We start from the raw sequence: 19,671 nt of genomic DNA on the forward strand, positions 1-19,671 counted from the left end.
TTGGAAGTTTCAACATGATCCAACAGTTTAATTTGAATAAATAGGCAAATAAATATATCAATAAATATACTGAGGTTTGTATTACGAAATCATTCCAATACAACCGGAATGCATGTAAATCTCGTAATTTGATTATAACAATGAAAGAAAAACAATTTATAAATTAAAATAAAATATAAGTTTAGTACATAGTACTTGGTTGTATATAAGAAACCGACTGTCTTTTCACTTAAAACAGTCTCATGCCACTCTAAATCTAATGTTGTATTCCAACCTGGATAGAACATGATAGAATTCAGCCTATCAAGCTTATAAATACGTATCTTCAGAATCCCAGAGAATTCATGGAATGATTCCCCCTCTTCATTTGTTGCTGTTGAGGAAAATAAAAGATTACGTTATTACAATATAATTGCCCATGTGAAGTTGATTCACAACTTTTTGTGAAGCTAGATTAGAAAATTCCCCAAGCTCAGGATAAGGAAAGATTAAATAATGTCACTTGAACCTAGACATATTTCTGTCAGGTGAAGCAAGTCATGTTCTGCTGTATTTCTGACATCATTTTGTCCAATTTTGTCTTTGTTAAAAGACAGTCTTATCTGTGTTGTTTTACCCGGTCGGTTTACATCCATGGGCTGTACAAGTTTATGTTGTACTTACTTGGCCAGCATCTTCTCAATGACCCTCTTGACCCACGGAGCGCTGACATCCAGACAAATCTCCTGACCGCTCTTGCTCAGAGTGGCACTACAGGACAGACACACAGCACAGTCAGACAATCATGAAACCTGGTAATAACTACATTTTAGTGTCAGCATTAGCTAGTGAAATTGGATGGTAGTCAGGGAGTAGGACTGATTAATTGAAGTTATATATTTTTTAAATGAACATTATATAGTAACCACATTTAATGTCAACATCATATAATAACCATATTTTACAGTAAGCATTTGCCAGTGTAATATGACTATAATCAGGAAGCAGCAGGACTCACATGATCTCAGTGTCTCTGCAGTGCGAGCTGGGAGGGAACATCTCCACCTTCTTAATGAGTTTACCAATCCGTCTGCTTTCCGTCTCAATGCAGCGACATCGCAGGTCAGCCCCCATGCCTCTCAGACTCATCCCTGTTAGAGGTAAAAGGTCAAGGGTCAGCGGTAGAAGGAATACACAGGCATCCACCGTGATGACAAACACACTTGATTAGTTAGAGAGGGGGAAAGAGAGAAAGTCATCCAAGCATGACTGTAAGTTGCTCTGGATAAAAGTGTGTGTTAAATGGCATATATACAGTATATATACACAGTATATATTTCATATATATATATATATATATAGAGAGAGAGAGAGAGATGCAGATTTATTTGTATGTAAAATAAGATACAATATACAGTACAGTATATAAAGGTAAATAGTAATCCTACTGCTCATAACCATTATATTCATGTCCATTGGTGTCAATGCATTGAGTCAGAGTGATGTAGGTAATAATATAAACTCACCCTCAGTAATGGTCAGGAGGGCCAGGAGCACAACGACAAGGCTGGCTGACATTCTGATGCTCATCTTGGGGTTACAGATGATCCTACTAGAAATCCTCTAATAAAGTCTATGGTTGTTATCTAGCTGGTAACAGGTATTGTAAAGTATTTTATTGTTATATCTTTCTCTCTTTGTCAGTCCAGTTGCGAGTTCTTTCTTTCCTTCCTTCTCTGTCTGTGGAGAGTTTGAATCTGCCGCTGTGAGAAGAGAACCGCTTTGTCTGCCACTGTGGGGAGAGAGCTGTTTTAAAGCCGAGTCCTGGAAGTGAGTCATTGTGGCATGTGAAAGATTGTGAAATCGGGGATTTGGCTGACTTTGAGGGCTGATTGAGGTAGGGAATTTCTCCCTTTAACTCATGAGTGACAGTAAGACACATTGACTTGGTACCGGTACCCCCTGTATATAACCCCATTTTTGTTATTTTATTGTGTTACTTTTCTATAGATTTTATTTTTTACTTTAGTTTACTTTGTAAATATTTTCTTAACTCTATTTTCTTAAAACTGCATTGTTGGTTAAGAGCTTGTAAGTAAGCATTTCACGGTAATACAACACCAGTTGTATTCGGCACATTTGATTTTGATTTATCAACAGCTTTCTCATGGAACAACCTGTCACATCATACAGATGGAAAAATGCCAAATGAAAGTGTCATGAAATTTGATGAAATGCTTGAGTTTTGAATGCATTGATGATTCTTTAATAACCAGATTTTGTCTTTACTAACCAGAGTAAAGTGCACAGCGCTATATTGCTGACTGACAACTATGTATTAACACATTTAAGATGAGTACATTGGAATCATAACTGACATCAACTAATAGAACATTTCTAATGCAACCTAGCTGTGGACAAATGGCTGAAATATGCGTATTGTGTCACAAGACATTCGTCACACAGGATGGAACGTTTCAACAAAGAATCATCATCGCCAGTGATTAGGCTCACCGGATCACAAAACTTCTGACCCTAACTATGATATGAGGGCCAGTAGTTTTCCCTGACAACCTGGCCTCAGACCCTATTTATTTTATTCTACCATTGAATGGGGTATGATATACTGTATGTTCGCTCACCTACTACTGTATGATGGGGAGTTTCAATGAAGACATAGTAGAGGAAAGCAGGCTTGAATTGAATCCAATTGAATTAAATTCAATAATCTTTTATTAAATGTACTACATTTTATTCCAAGTAGGGCTACTTTACACCACCAGGGCCTCTAAAGCTGACTGATGTTTTATTTACAAAAATAGGCCTACCTAATAACACTTTAAGTCATCATCTCTGTGCATGCTTTACACCGAGTGTAGAAAACATTAAGAACACCTGCTCTTTCCATGACATAGACTGACCAGGTGAATCCAGGTGAAATCTATGATCCCTTATTGATGTCACTTGTTAAATCCACTTCAAATCAGTGTAGATGAAGGAGAGGAGACAAGTTAAAGAATGATTTTTAAGCCTTGAGACAATTGAGATATGGATTGGGTCTATGTGCCATTCAGAGAGTGAATGGGCAAGACAAAATATTTAAATGCCTTTGAACGGGGGGGTATGGTTATAGATGCAAGGCGCACCGATTTGTGTCAAGAACACTGCTGGGTTTTTCACACTCAACAGTTTCCTGTGTGTTTTCAAGAATGGTCCTCCACCCAAAGGACATCCAACCAACTTGAAACAACTGTGGAAAACATTGGAGTCAACATGGGCCAGGATCCCTGGGGAACACTTTTGACACCTTGTAGAGTCTATGCCCCCGACGAATTGAGGCTGTTCTGACGGCAAAAGGGGGAGTTCCTAATCTTTGGTATATTCAGTCTATATCACAATCTCTGTCCACACTTTAAATACAATGTTCTGTAATAAACATTACATTCACTAAAACAGGAAGTGACAAACAATACAATTTAAGTAAACATTGAGTAACTGAAATGACATTCCTCCAGACAGGCAGGGTGCCAGAGACTCAGCTTTCAGTGAGAACTAAACACATGAAGAAAAAAAACATGAACCAACACATCTGGCCTGTACAACTTCGACATCACACCATTAATGACCATTCAGCCCCCATCTATGAGAGGAAGTGTGTCTTTTTTGAAGATTGTAATAAGATTGATGGGGGATTTTATATAAATTAGTTCACCGATTTTGCTGCAATGCATGTGCTATAAATAGGGAAGGGAGTTTTTTCTGACCTTAAAGTGACCTCACTGGGAAAACTCAGTAACTAATTACAGAGGGCTCATTTAAGTGGTGAGGCAAAAGCAACCAACTGTATACAAAAGTCAAGGAGGGAAGTCAGCAAGGTGCATCTGCAACAACTGACAGGTTGAAATCTACTGGGGGGAGGGTTGTGTGTTTTCTTATTGGGCACAGGGAATGGTAGTGCTGTAAAGGCAGATTTCCTCCTCTTAGTCTGAAGAGGAGTAAGGATCGGACCAAGATGCGGCGTGGTAAGTTTTCATGACGATTTTAATAAGAAAAGCACTGAACACTATGAAATACAAAAACAATAAACGAATATGTGAAATAACCAAACCGAAACAGTACCGTGTGGCGACAAATACACACACGGAAACAAACACCCACAAACCAACAGTGAAACCCAGGCTACCTAAGTATGATTCTCAATCAGAGGCAACTAACGACACCTGCCTCTGATTGAGAACCATACTAGGCCGAAACAGAAACCAAACATAGAAACACAAACATAGACTGCCAACCCCAACTCACACCCTGACCATATTAAATAAAGACAAAACAAAGGAAATAAAGGTCAGAACGTGACAAGTGCGTTTTTTCCCTGGTTTACATTCAATCTTCTGTTTTTTATTTTCCCTATAAACAATGGCTTGACTTACTTTTTATATTATCCTAATAAATTTTAGAAACATTTGTGAAAGTTTGGTATGGTGTGGTTATTGTTAAGCTTAAGCTACTGCAGACCTTTGATATGAAGGCAGTGCACCCCAGCTCTCCCGACCCGGCTCTCCAACTGACTCAGACAGGTGAACTTGAGGTGAGGAAGTCTGTTTTAGGCCTACCAGAGTTACTCCTATAATCTAACAATATAATGCTTATCTTTATAAAAATATTTGGATTGAAAATGTATGAATTAGCCTCCTTTTGCACGTCTCTATCTGTATAGATGACGCAGGAGCCATTTGACATAAAGAAATGCATCTAGGTGTTGTAGTATGCCCCTGGCATCTCTCTCTCTCTCTCTCTGAGGTTAAGTCTAAGCTTCTCTTCCTTTATATATTTGTACATAAAACATTCTCCATTCAGGCTGCAATGGAGTCGATTTACTCTCGAAATCGATTTAATGACGAGAAGGCGGGAAAAAAACAGGAAAATATGTGTTCTTTCTTTACAAAACACAATTTTCCACCACCATACTAGTGGCTAATGCTACTTCCTGATGTTGTGCTCCGTGTAGAGCCAGGGGTCACCCTTAGTGGAATTGCCAACAACCAGATGCATCTGGTTTGCAGGGATACAGCTAATTCAAGTATCACTGAAAACCAGATGCATCTGGTTGTGGATTGTGGGCATTTCACATTCTTAAAATAAAGTGGTGATCCTAACTGACCTAAGACAGGGAATTTTTACTAGGATTACATTTCAGGAATTGTGAAAAACTGAGTTTAAATGTATTTGGCTAAGGTGTATCTCTAAGGTGTATCTCTATATATCTCTATCTCTCTCTCTCTATCTATCTATCTATATATATATATAGAGAGAGAGAGATATAGAGATATATATAGAGAGAGATATGTAGAGATACAGTTGAAGTCGGAAGTTTACATACACCTTAGCCAAATACATTTAAACTCAGTTTTTCACAATTCCTGACATTTAATTCCCTGTCTTAGGTCAGTTAGGATCACCACATTATTTTAAGAATGTGAAATGTCAGAATAATAGTAGAGAGAATGATTTATTTCAGCTTTAAATTCTTTCATCACATTCCCAGTGGGTCAGAAGTTTACATACACTCAATTAGTAGAGAGTTTTCAGCTATACTTTTCGTGGCTGTTTATTTACCACCACAGACAGATGCTGGCACTAAGACCGCACTCAGTCAGCTGTATAAGGAAATAAACAAAAAGGAAACCACTCACCCAGAGGTGGCGCTCCTAGTGGCCGGAGTCTTTAATGCAGGGAAACTTAAATCAGTTCTCCAAAATTTCTATCAACATGTTAAATGTGCAACCAGAGGGAAAAAAATTCTAGATCACCTCTACTCCACACACAGAGATGTGTACATTTGATAAATTCCGACCAGAACTCTATCCTCCTGATTCCTGCTTACAAACAAAAATTAAAGCAGGAAGCACCAGTGACTCGGTCTATAAAAAAGTGGTCAGATGAAGCAGATGCTAAACTACAGGACTGTTTTGCTATCACAGACTGGAACATGTTCCGGGATTCTTCCAATGGCATTGAGGAGTACACCACATCAGTCACTGGCTTTATCAATAAGTGCATTGAGGACGTCGTCCCCACAGTGACTGTACGTACATACCCCAACCAGAAGCCATGGATTACAGGCAATATTCACACTGAGCTAAAGGGTAGCGCTGCCGCTTTCAAGGTGCGGGACTCTAACCCGGAAGATTACAAGAAATCCTGCTATGCTCTATGATGAACCATCAAACAGATAAAGCGTCAATACAGGGCTAAGATTGATTCATACTACACCGGCTCGGACGCTCGTCTAATATGGCAGGGCTTGCAAACTATTACAGACTACAAAGGGAAGCACAGCCGCGAGCTGCCCAGTGACACGAGCCTACCAGACGAGCTAAATCACTTCTATGCTCACATCGATGCAAGCAACACTGAGGCATGCATGAGAGCATCAGCTGTTCTGGACGACTGTGTGATCACAGTCTGGCCTGGCCGGGTTGTGTCAGAATAACAACTTATCCCTCAACTTAACCAAGACTAAGGAAATAGTTGTGGACTACAGGAAAAGGAGGACCGAGCACGCCCCCATTCTCATCGACGGGGTTGTAGTGGAGCAGGTTAAGAGCTTCAATTTCCTGAGATCCTCAAAAGATTCTACAACTGCAACATCGAGAGTATGTGCTCCGTGTAGAGCCAGGGGTCACCCTTAGTGGAATTGCCAACAACCAGATGCATCTGGTTTGCAGGGATACAGCTAATTCAACCTACACATATATATATATATTGCATCACTGCCTGGTATGGCAATTGCTCAGCCTCCGACCGCAAGGTGTGTACAGCCCAGTACATCACTGGGGCTAAGCTCCCTGCCATCCAGGACCTCTACACCAGGCGATGTCAGAGGAAGGCCATAAAAACTGTCAAAGACCCCAGCCACCTCAGTCATGGACTGTTCTTTCTACTACCGCATGCAAGCGGTACCGGCGTGCCAAGTCTAGGACAAAAAGGCTTCTCAACAGTTTTTACCCCCAAGCCGTAAGACTCCTGAACAGGTAATCAAATGGCTAGCGTAAAAGAGGGGTTGGGGGGGCACACACACTATTTAGAACTATTTAGGTATGTTTATCAAATATGCATAGTCACTTAAATTATATATTTTTTTAACCTTTTACCCCAATTTCGTGGTATCCAATTGTTTTAGTAGTTAATTATCTATCTTGTCTCATCGCTACAACTCCCGTACGGGCTCGGGAGAGACGAAGGTTGAAGGTCATGCGTCCTCCGATACACAAGCCGCACTGCTTCTTAACACAGCGCACATCCAACCCGGAAGCCAGCCGTACCAATGTGTCGGAGGAAACACCGTGCACCTGGCAACCTTGGTTAGCGCGCACTGCGCCCGGCCCGCCACAGAAGCTAGCTAGCTGTGCCACCAGAGACTCTGGGTTCACGCCCAGGCTCTGGTGTAACCGGCCTTGACCGGGAGGTCTGTGGGGCAACGCACAATTGGCCTAGCGTTGTCCGGGTTAGGGAGGGGTTGGCCGGTAGGGATATCCTTGTCTCATCGCGCACCAGCAACTTCTGTGGCGGCCGGGCGCAGTGCGCAGTGCGCTGCAGTACAGCGCCCTTAACCACTGCGCCACCCGGGAGGCTCATAGTCACTTTATCTATACATTCATGTACATACTACCTTAATTGGCCCGACCAACCAGTGCTCCCGCACATTGGCTAACCGGGCTATCTGCACTGTGTCCCACCACCCGCCAACCCCTCTTTTACACTACTGCTACTCTCTGTTCATCATATATGCATAGTCACTTTAACCATATCTACATGTACATACTACCTCAATCAGCCTGACTAACCGGTGTCTGTATGTAGCCTCGCTACTTTTATAGCCTCCCTACTGTATATAGCCTCGCTACTGTTAGTTTTCACTGTCTTTTTACTGTTGTTTAATTTCTTTACTTACATATTGTTCACCTAATACCTTTTTTGCACTATTGGTTATAGCCTGTAAGTAAACATTTCACTGTAAGGTCTACACGTGTTGTATTAGGCGCACGTGACAAATAAACTTTGATTTGAAACTTTGATTTGATTTGGTAGCATTGACTTTAAAATGTTTATCTTGGGTCAAACGTTTCTGGTAGCCTTCCACAAGCTTCCCACAATAAATTGGGTGAATTTTGGCCCATTCCTCCTGACACGAGCTGGTGAAACTTTTGTAGGCCTCCTTGCTCGCACATGCTTTTTCAGTACTGCCCATACATTTTCTATGGGATTGAGGTCAGGGCTTTGTGATGGCCACTCCAACACCTTGACTTTGTTGTCTTTAATCCATTTTGCCACAACTTTGGAAGTATGCTTGGGGTCATTGTCCATTTGGAAGACCCATTTGCGACCAAGCTTTAACATGATGTCTTGAGATGTTGCTTCAATATATCCACATCATTTTCCTGCATCATGATGCCATCTATTTTGTGAAGTGCACCAGTCCCTCCTGCAGCAATGCACCCCCACAACATGATGCTGCCAACCCCGTGCTTCACGGTTGGGATGGTGTTCTTTGGCTTGCAAGCCTTTTGTTTCATCAGACCAGAGGACATTTCTCTAAAAAGTAGGATCTTTGTCCCCATGTGAGTTGCAAGCCGTAGTCTGGCTTTTTTATGAGCAGTGGCTTCTTCCTTGCTGACCGGCCTTCAGGTTATGTTGATATAGGACTCGTTTTACTGTGGATATAGATACTGTTGTTCTGGGATTGATTTGCACTTTTCGCACCAAAGTACGTTAATTTCCAGGAGACAGAACGCATCTCCTTGCTGAGTGGTATGACGGCTGTGTGGTCCAATGGTGTTTATATTTGCGTACTATTGTTTGTACAGATGAACGTGGTACCTTCAGGCATTTGGAAATTGCGCCCAAGTATAAACCAGACTTGTGGAGGTCTCCAACATTTTTTCTGAGGTCTTGGCTGATTTATTTTGATTTTCCCATGATGTCAAGCAAAGAGGCACTGAGTTTGAAGGTAGGCCTTGAAATACATTCACATGTACACCTCCAATTGACTCAAATTATGTCAATTAGCCTATCAGAAGCATCTAAAGCCATGACATTATTTTCTGGAATTTTCTAAGCTGTTTAAAGGCACAGTGAACTTAGTTTATGTAAACTTCTGACCCACTGGAATTGTGATAGAGTGAATTATAAGTGAAATAATCTGTCTGTTAACAATCACCATTGTTAACAATCACCAACAATCATCAAGATCACCATGCGCAATGCCAAGTGTCAGCTCAAGTGATGTAAAGCTTGCCGCCATTGGACTCTGGTGCAGTGGAAACGCTTTCTCTGGAGTGATGAATCATGCTTCACCATCTGGCAGTCCGACGGATGAATCTGGGTTTGACCGATGCTAGGAGAACCCTATCTGCCCCAATTTATAGTGCCAACTGTAAAGTTTGGTGGAAGAGGAATAATGGTCTGTGGCTGTTTTTTTATGGTTCGGGCTAGGCCCCTTAGTTCCAGTGAAGGGAAATCTTAATACTACAGCATACAATGACATTCTCAACGATTCTGTGCCACCAACTTTGTGGCAACAGTTTGGGGAATACCCTTTCCTGTTTCAGCATGACAATGCCCCCGTGCACAAAGCGAGGTCCATACAGAAATGGTTTATTCGAGATCGGTGTGGAAGAACTTGACTGGCCTGCACAGAGCCCTGACCTCAACCCCATCGAACACCTTTGGGATGAATTGGAACACTGACTGCGAGCCAGGCCTTATCACCTAACATCAGTGCCCGATCTCACTAAGTCCCCGCAGCAATGTTCCAACATCTAGTGGAAAGCCTTCCCAGAAGAGTGGAGGCAGTTAAAGCAGCAAAGTGGGGACCAACATATCCGACCTGCGCCAGGTCGAATCTGAATGCATATGGATGCCTATGAAATTTCTCAAATGTCAAAATGTTCATGTTCATGTTGCCCGGCTCCAAATTTTTCTAAAGGAAACTCTGATATGGCATCTTGTTTTTTGAAGATTGTAGAATATTCACATGAAATCTGTCACCAATTGGATGAAAACCTAGCTATAGACACCCTAAAGACGCGGTAGTCCAGTGTCACTTTAATTTTGTCTGCACATCATGGTTTACCAGCAGCTCCAAACATTAAAAAAATAAGCTACCTGCCAAACAAGCTTGTAAGAATTGTACTTAAACTGCCCCCTCATACTCATCTGGAGGTGCAGATTTTTTTTGTCTCTACCTCTGTAATGTGTCTGTATCTATGTAATTGTATATGTATTTATGGGGAAAAAAAATAGGGACAACATTGGAAATAAGTCCCCGACTTTATTGTGCAATCCTGGTCACTTTTAAACATCTTTGTGTGTACTGGATATACAGAATGTATTTTTTTAAATGACAAATGATTAATGTATCTATCTATCATTCCAAACTGTGCAGCGGCCAAATGATGAATGGAAAGACATTCAGAGATTGTCAAGCCAAGCCTTCGATATTGGATAAGCCTACGTGGTAGGGAGGGATGTATTTTCTGTTTGTCGAGATTGACATGGTATATTTGTTGTGGTGCTGAAAATGCAAACCATGATACTGAAGGTCCTGACATCAGTATGCTTTGTTTATTGGTTGTGTGGTGCATGGCACAGAAACCTGCTGGTGGACTATTCGTTGCATATATTTTATATCATTATAAATATGGCATCAACATGTAGATAATCAGATCCCCCCTAGCTGATCATTGTTTGCCACTGGCTCTGATAGTGAAGTAATGAAACAAGCAGGGAGAGTGAGCTTGTCTGTGGGGATCGGCGAACCCTCAACCTTCTGGCATGTAACCTTGTGTTTCATGGACTGTGCCACAAAAGCATGCTGAAGTAGCAAAGTCGATATCCATGTTTATAAACACAGGGTTGCTAGTTATTGTTCTTTTTGGTCATAAACATTAGTTTGAGTTAAATCTATGAGGAGGGAGGGTGCTCAATTTATTTTACAGTACAAGGGGAGGGTCATGTTATTTTGAGTTGTACCAGCCCCTCCCCCCAGTAAATATCGATCCGTCACTAACCACGTTTCCAGACACAGTTTTTATGCAAGTAAAGTCATACATACAAAACACATCACAACAGCTGTGCCTGTGATGGAAAAAAAGGAAGTTATGGTACAATTTTGTAAATGCCGACAGTTCATTTGCTCGTTTGACATTGTGTCTTTTAAAATTAGTTTTGTGAGAAATGGTGGTGAAAACGCTGTAAACTTGGAGTCACGTGATGATATGGTATTGTGGCCCTACCATTATTACTACTTGGGAAACCATGCAGTTTATTAGGCTACAGATTGAATAAGTTATGAACTTCACAGGGTGGTGAAAGTGCACTGTTATGAGATTGATGCTCCTTTCCAATAAATATCTTCTTATTCTGGTGACATGATCGATGCTTGACTGCCATTTGACAAATATAAATATTCTCTGTCTTATCCATAGTAAACTCATCATGTAGACTAGACTACCCTCACTGTATCTGATTATTGATGCTAGACGGGTGTTTATCCATAGTAAACTCATCATGTAGACTAGACTACCCTCACTGTATCTGATTATTGATGCTAGACTGGTGTTTATTTATAGTAAACTCATCATGTAGACTACCTTCACTGTAACTGTGAGCTGTTGGCTAGAGAGCATGTGTCATGAGAGTAGACACATTTTCTATTTAGAGTAGACACATTTTTTATTTAATACAACAGTTTTTGTGACAAAAATATGAGTTAAAAATGCCATAGAAACTCATTGAACTTTCAATATTTATTAAGTACATGAAAACGTAAGCAAAAAAATATTTTTTTTTTGTGCACTACCTCATAACACTGATTTTAATCCACAAGTCAGTTTGGTGGCAACACACCACTGATGGGAAAATTGACATATTTCCATGAAAATCTGTAGCCAATTGGATTGAAACGTAGCTACTGATGTGGTTTTCCAACAGCAAGGCTCAGTGCAAAATGACAGTGTTTAAACAAGTTTTTCTTTATTATGTCCAAATAAACATGTCTCCAACCCCCATATTACACACTCACACTGGAAACATATATGTGAACATTGTACAATCAATTAGTGTGAGAGAGTCTCAAATATCACATATCTACTGTATAAATGATTTGCGCAAAGTTGGTTCCTGTTTAAGTCACGTTTTTCGTCACCTTGGCGTGGGTCAAACAAAACGCCCTAATGATTGGCTGACAATAGAGCGTCACACAACGCAGGCGATGGCTGCGTTCAAAACATTATTACTTTTGATCACATGATTTTTGTAACGTTTATGCAGTCGACATGTAGGACAATTTATATCCCCCTAATGCAACACACTTTGAAAGGACTTGACAAAAGTGATCCGAATGCGCCCGGAGTTTTTTTTACTGGCCAGGTCATGTGATCAGAAAAAAGGTAAATCACAAACAATTTTTCTGTGAATCCCAAACCACAGCCTCGTCGGCGTTCTGTTGTCAGTTGTTGCTGACGAATCTCTGTGGGTACTTTCTGAGAGTGGTGATAAGTAAACCCATCAACCTCAGGACACACTCGTGATGCAATTCATGTTTCACTTTTTTTTTTAAAGAGCATGCAATTCACATGTACAAATCCCCCCGTTGTTTTCCAAATAATATTTTGTATTTATTTGACCTTTATTTATTTAACTATGCAAGTCACTTAAGAGCAATTTCTTATTTACAATGATGGCCTACCAAAAGGAAAAAGGCCTACGGGATGGGGGCTGGGATTAAAAATAAATAAAAATATAGGACAAAACACACATCACGACAAGAGAGACACCACAACACTATTTAAAGAGAGATATAAGACAACAACATAGCATGGCAGCAACTCAGTAACAGTTAAACATTTAATTTGGTAGGTATTTAATATTTTGCATTTGTCAAGTCTCGACAGCAGACACACTGTAAACAAATACACGAGTCATATAATTAGGCAAGCCTCTCCATTATTTTGTGTGAAATAACGTGGTGCTTTATGGTATTCCAATTAGCTAAGAAAGCCTGCACCGTTGCAGGCTCAATCGAAGTGCCTACCAGGGGGTCTAATTAGATGCTACAGCACCCTCGATAATTTTCACTCCATCAGCTTTGGGACGCTTAATTAACGCGCAAATGGATGGGAGGGGAAGTAGGGATTTGGCATTTCCCCTATGTGTTTCAACTAGCCTACTCCCTTCATCGGATGTTTTAATATGGGGCAAAATCATGATGTCACAAAGGAAGTGAAACCCCACCAGGGCCTGGGTGTGAGACGGGGTTTATGACGGGGAAAGGGGGGAGGGGATTTGGTTGTGCATCAGCAGTTTTTCTATTGTTATGTCAGTCACTGACATGGTCACTCAACTACTGTAGTCCATGTCAGCTAACATTTTTTAGATCGGGAAGTTAGTCGAGCTAGCTATCTAAACATGTTGGTCATGTTCTCCAATGGGCCCCCATTAATTTTGTCATGCCAAAATGTGTAGAATTGCAGGAAATTAAAACTGCCAAGATTCTCTCCACCCAATGGTAAAATGTGTACAATTGCAGGGTATTAGCGCCATGGCAAAATGAATAGAATTGCATAACATTTGTTATAAAAATGTCTGTCTGTCTCATAGCAAAATGAATAGAATTGCATAACATTTGTTATAAAAATGTCTGTCTGCCTCATAGCAAAATGAGTAGAATTGCACAAAATTAGTTACACAATTGCTAGATGTTCTCTCTGACACATGAAAACATTTGTAGAATTGCATTAAACTTGCTTTAAAACTGCAACATTTTCTCTATGCCTATTTTCTCTATAACCGGGCCAGCTAGGACCGGTCCTGATCATATGTCTCCATCAGATTACTTCTGCTTTAAACTAGCCATGTTGATGTACTGTAGGTGTGGACCAACACAAATGTATTTAATCAATTTTAGATAATGTTAGTATATTAGTTGCATTAGTCTATTTAATGGCAGAGACCGCTGTTAAAATTTAACAAATAAATGTACAGTAGAATGTAGAGCACACATTTTTATTCAGCACATTTCTGAGTTTATTGTATTAGTCAACAGACACAGTATGTGTTAAATTATGAATGAATTACTCTAAGTCAGGGATGGACAAATTTGATGGGGTGGGGGCCACAAACAAATCGGAACTTGTGAGGGGCTGCAGTGGCTAGTGGGTCTGCATACCCAAAATTATGCCGGATTAAGTGATATGACATTCTATTCTATAAAATCCGTTCTTTGTAATTAATATTACCTGATTGAGCTAATCATGTATGTGTAATTAACTAGAAAGTCGGGGCATCACAAAATAATATTTATAGAGCTGTTATCTTCCGAATAAACTCTTAAAGACCTCGTAATACTTTACATCAATAGCAGTTAATATTAATCGTCACCTTATTTCAGTCTCATCTGAAAGTTGTAAATTCTTGGATATCTTCACGAACCCTGGCTAACAAGTTGAATCAGCAATACAAAATTGGGTTTAATTATTTATTTACTACATTTATTTACTAAATACCTAACTAATCACACAGAATTACATATACACAGAATGAATCATACCTTGATTACAAATTATATCATAAAGGAAAACATCCCTAGCTGACAGAACAGATATGACCGCTGGTTACACAAAAGAAAAGGGGGGCTGGGTTTGAGTGAAAGAGCGGGAAGACTGAGGAACAAAGGGAGAAGCGATGACTCTAACGGGCCGTAGGCAGCTAATCGTAAATACAGAATCTTATGCATTCTAAATTACCGCACATTTGGAAAAGGAAAATGCAATAAATATTTACTCTGAGCTGCGCTTCGGTAGGTTGGTGGTAGATCGAAGGCCGCGTTGCCCAACAGAGTCCTTTGTCCTTTGAAGAATGTCTCTGTAGGTAAATTGGATACGTTGTAGTAACGTTGTTGTGTGGTAACGTTGTTGATACTCTGTCTGTTCTTTCCTAGCCCACGTTTGTAAATTGAACAACAATTCCATGTGAATCGGATAACTACAATGTGCCGACTTTCCACTGTAGAGTTTATGTCATCCTATCATTGATGAGAATGTCTCAGATGACAACCGAACTGACATCATATTCATTAAGTACCACCGCATATGTTCAACTGGTCGGATTACCAGAATATGGTTAATTTCCCCCCACCTTCTGATGTTTCCAGAATCTCTATGTTAACCAAGAGATTTTCAAATGTCACATCAGTAGGGTAGAGAGAGGAAAAGGGGGGAGAGGTATTTATGACTGTCATAAACCTACCCCCAGGCCAACGTCATGACACATGCATGATCGATTTTGTATTTCCACTCGTTCAATTTGCAAATAAAGGAATCTGTGAAATCTAACCCTAAACGTTGTTTTAACCAGTCAAATCATGTTCGTATTTATTCCTCAGAGATCCTAGAACGTAACCAGAGTTCACTATATCATTAAGAGTGTAGTATATCCTATAGGACACTAAATTTGGTCAGAGAGCAACGCCTTAATGGCACGCCGATGACGCGGGCGGTCTTCACTTGATTGACTGTAACTTTGTCAAATAAACACCAATCGGGGGCAAACAAAGCTAGCTAGATAGCCAATGACCTGGGCTTTACGGGAGTATGCGGAAACCCAGTATCTGTTGCAAAATGTTGTTGCTAACCTTGTGCAACAGCAAGCGCTTTCCTTTTGGACAAAAATTATAAGAATATGGAGAGATATGAAGTTATGAAAACTGGGTGTTTGCAAACGTTGAACTTATAATATGGCTACTAATACTGGAAAAGCTCAATCAAAGTCCAAGTATTCAGATTTGACGATATTCTTGTAGAAAAATGTAATGTGAATGTAAATGTCTCCTTCACGATTTGCCCAAATGTACCTGGGTGACTTCACACTAAATGACATGTAGTTTGCTCATACTTTTGTCAGACATTTGTCTGAAACTTTCCAGATACACTGCTGCCATCTTTTGGACACCATCGGAATTACAACGAGAGTGATGGCTAGATTTGGGACCTTTCTGTTGCATTTCAAAGATGGTGGGAGAAAAAAAAGTTGTTTTTTTTCTTTATTTTTTCTTCTGACAGATCTATTGTGTTATATTCTCCTACATTCAATTCACATTTCCACAAACTTCAAAGTTTCCTTTCAAATGGTACCAAGAATATGCATATCCTTGCTTCAGGGCCTGGGCTACAGGCATTTAGATTTGGGTATGTCATTTTAGGCAAAAATTGAAAAAAAGGGGGCTATCCCTAGGAAGATTTATTTTAATAATGTAACTTTAATAATGTTTACATATCTTGCATTACTCATCTCATATGTTTATACTGTATTCTATACTATCTACTGTATCTTAGTCTATGCCGCTCTGACATTGCTCATCCATATATTCATATATTCTTAATTCCATTCCTTTACTTAGATTTGTGTGTATTTGGTATTTGTTGTGAAAATGTTAGATATTTCTGCACTGTCGGTACTAGAAGCACAAACATTTCGCTACACCCACAATAACAACTGCTAAACACGTATATGTGATTGGATTTGATTGGATTTGATTTGAAAATGTGTTAAGCAAACCTAAATATATTTGAGATTCTTCAATGTAGCCATCCTTTGCTTTGATGACAGGTTTGCACACTATTGGCATTCTCTCAACCAGCTTCACGAGGTAGTCATCTGGAATGCATTTCAATTAACAGGTGGGCCTTTGTTAAAAGTTAATTTGTGGAACTTTCCTTCTTAATGCGTTTGAGCTAATCAGTTGTGTTGTGACATGTTAGAGGAGCTATACAGAAGATAACCCTATTTGGTAAAAGACCAAGACCATTTCATGGCAAGAGCAGCTCAAATAAGCAAAGAGAAACAACAGTCCATCATTAATTTAAGACATGAAGGTCCGTCAATCTGGAACATTTCAAGAATTATATAAGATTCCTAAAGTGCAGTCGCGAAAACCATCAAGCGCAATGATGAAACTAGCTCTCATGAGGACCGCCACAGTAAAGGAAGACCTAGATTTACCTCTGCTGCAGAGGAATAGTTCATTACCGTTACCAGCCTCAAAAATTGCTGGCCAAATAAATGCTTCACAGAGTTCAAGTAACAGACACATCTCAACATTAACTGTTCAGAAGAGACTGCTTGAATCAGGCCTTCATGGTCGAATTGCTGCAAAGGAACCACTGCTAAAGGACACCAATAATAAGAAGAGACTTGCTTGGGCCAAGAAACACGAGCAATGGACATTAGACCGGTGGAAATCTGGACCTTTGGTCTGATGAGTCCAAATTGGAGATTTTTGGTTCTAACTGCCGTGTCTTTGTGAGACGCAGAGTAGGTGAACGGATGATCACCGCATGTGTGGTTCCCACCATGAAGCACGGAGGAGGCGCTGTGATGGTCTGGGGGTGCTTTGCTGGTGACACTGTCAGTGATTTATTTGAAATTCAAGGCACACTTACCCAGCACGGCTACCACAGCATTCTTCAGCGATACGCCATCCCATCTGGTTTGTGCTTAGTGACACTATCATTTGTTTTTCAACAGGACAATGACCCAACACACCTCCAGGCTGTGTAAGGGCTATTTGACCGAGAAGGAGAGTGATGGAGTGCTGCATCAGATGACCTGGCCTCCACAACCACCTGTCCTCAACCCAATTGAGATGGTTTGGGATGAGTTGGACCGCAGAATGAAGGAAAAGCAGCCAACAAGTGCTCAGAATATGTGGGAACTCCTTCAAGACTGTTGGAAAAGCATTCCAGGTGAAGCTGGTTGAGAGAATGCCAAGAGTGTGCAAAGCTGTCATCAAGGCAAAGGGTGGCTATTTGAAGAATCTCAAATATAAAATATATTTTGATTTATTTACCACTTTTTTGGTTACTACATGATTCCATATGTTCTATTTCATAGTTTTTAAGTCTATACTATTACTCAACAATGTAGAAAATAGTGCAAATAAAAACTCTTGAACGAACTAAAACTTTTTACCGGTAGTTTATTATTATCACTATGTTTTATTGGTTCACGGGCCTACAAAACGGTTGGGCAGCCAGTTGCCCATCCCTGCTCTAAGTGTTATTTGATGATGTCTTGTGTTTTTGAACGTGATGGTGTGATTTTTCATTTATGCCACAAGATGGCGTCATGCTCGCTTTTGGAGCAAAGTCTCTCCAGTACACACTCAACATGACTAGGTATTCTAGAATATAAATTGCTTTTGGTCCTCTGTAGTTAACATGTGGTTTGACGTAGACTCCTTGGAAATGTGCTCCTTCATAGAGCTGTAATATTTGTTTATTTGCCAAAAGCTATATTGAAACTGAAGGCATGGGGGGGTAAATATAATAGCACACAAAAATGACATCAGATCAAGGCGATGGTGAAAACTAGTAAAGCAAAACGTACTGACCTGATGATTTATGAAATTCCAACCTTTTCTTGAGCCCTCCTAAATGCAGAGAGAGTGAGTAAAGCATCATTCACAGAATAATAGACATGAACACACTTCCCGTTATTTCGTTTCTTACATCACTATTGTTTGACTCAGCAGTTCCTTAAATGTGGATGGACTGGTAATTCATGATATACAATGCCTCTCACATTATGCCTGAGTCATTCAACACTGCACTGACAAGGTTTTAAGTGGATAAAGCTGAGGAGGTGTTTATGTAAAATTGACAGAAAACATCCTCTGTCTTTGAAGTGCTATTCAATATTTCCTAATAAAAAAACATTTGTTAGTCTACATTTTTTGTTTTCAGTATGATCAGGCTTACACATTGAAGGGATATTTTGACAGAATTGGAAACAGAAATATGTAGACGACTGTCTGAAGAATAATAGTTTTAAATGATTTGTGTGTGTGTGTTTGTGAGTGAGAGAGAGTCTGGGGTCTGAAGAACAAATGAATGGAACGACTATACTTCAAATTACTAAAAAGTTCATCAGCAGGTGAATTTAACTTGGGTTTAGCTCTATTTCTCTGTAGGACTAAGCTGCTTTAATTATAATTTACGATGTGATATGACGATGCATTACAACTTTTACGCGACAGCATCATCTTTTATATCGCATCTAATAACAATATCGGATGGGGCGTTAACTTTCAATTGTTTCTTATAATGAACTGTCAATAGGCTATCTCAGTATAGGGCCTTTGTTGGTTTGATCATTTCCATCTCTGGTTTCTCAACGAGAAATGAATAATGTTTCTCGTGCCAGCTGTTGTCATTTTAGCACCATATCTGTGGAAATTCAGACGAATTTCTATTATTATCGTTTTTGTTATTGAAACCACACATCGCGTTTTTCCGCCACGGCATTGGACCTGTTTCCAATCTGAAGACATGCGTGATGAATTTGGCAAATCAGCTGCAGCTTTGTCGGTAACGTAGCCCACCCACACCAGCCCAGTCGTCCGCTGCCCTGGGGTATCAATGGGAAATGTGGAAATCCCAACAAAGGACTAAATCATTAAACACAAACAACCCAGGGCCTTCGAACAATAAAAAAGTGCCCTCCGCTTCTGGCATTCCTTTTATATATTGGCAAGTGCAAATCTATTACTTTCAGCATAATACCAGTTTATTCTCCGTTGGCTAAGGCCTATATAAAAGACAATTTAACAGTGTCATTACGGACTGTTATATA

At 40.0% G+C, this 19,671-nt stretch overlaps 1 protein-coding gene across 1 annotated transcript; it reads right to left on the reverse strand.

The window, feature by feature from the left end:
- Window positions 1–319: 319 nt before the first annotated feature.
- Window positions 320–18,445, reverse strand: LOC139423990 (interleukin-8-like). The gene is made up of 5 exons (XM_071175663.1): window positions 18,431–18,445; window positions 1,506–1,771; window positions 998–1,130; window positions 664–750; window positions 320–373 (listed from the first exon to the last, which is right to left on the reverse strand). The coding sequence occupies exons 2-5, from the start codon at window positions 1,567–1,569 to the stop codon at window positions 364–366; spliced, it is 294 nt and encodes a 97-aa protein (XP_071031764.1). The 5' UTR covers window positions 1,570–1,771; window positions 18,431–18,445; the 3' UTR covers window positions 320–363.
- Between the last annotated feature and the right edge of the window lie 1,226 nt (window positions 18,446–19,671).

Source organism: Oncorhynchus clarkii, chromosome 13 (assembly GCF_045791955.1).
Source record: "Oncorhynchus clarkii lewisi isolate Uvic-CL-2024 chromosome 13, UVic_Ocla_1.0, whole genome shotgun sequence".
Classification (NCBI taxonomy): Eukaryota; Metazoa; Chordata; class Actinopteri; order Salmoniformes; family Salmonidae; genus Oncorhynchus; species Oncorhynchus clarkii.

Bases quoted from the DNA above. Each gene is read 5' to 3' on its own strand.
- LOC139423990 (XM_071175663.1), bottom strand. From the start codon at position 1,569: ATGAGCATCAGAATGTCAGCCAGCCTTGTCGTTGTGCTCCTGGCCCTC. The intron at 1,131-1,505 runs GTGAGTTTATAT...TACCTCTAACAG, and splicing joins CCTCCTGACCATTACTGAGG to GGATGAGTCTGAGAGGCATG. The intron at 751-997 runs GTGAGTCCTGCT...TCTGTCCTGTAG, and splicing joins TGCAGAGACACTGAGATCAT to TGCCACTCTGAGCAAGAGCG.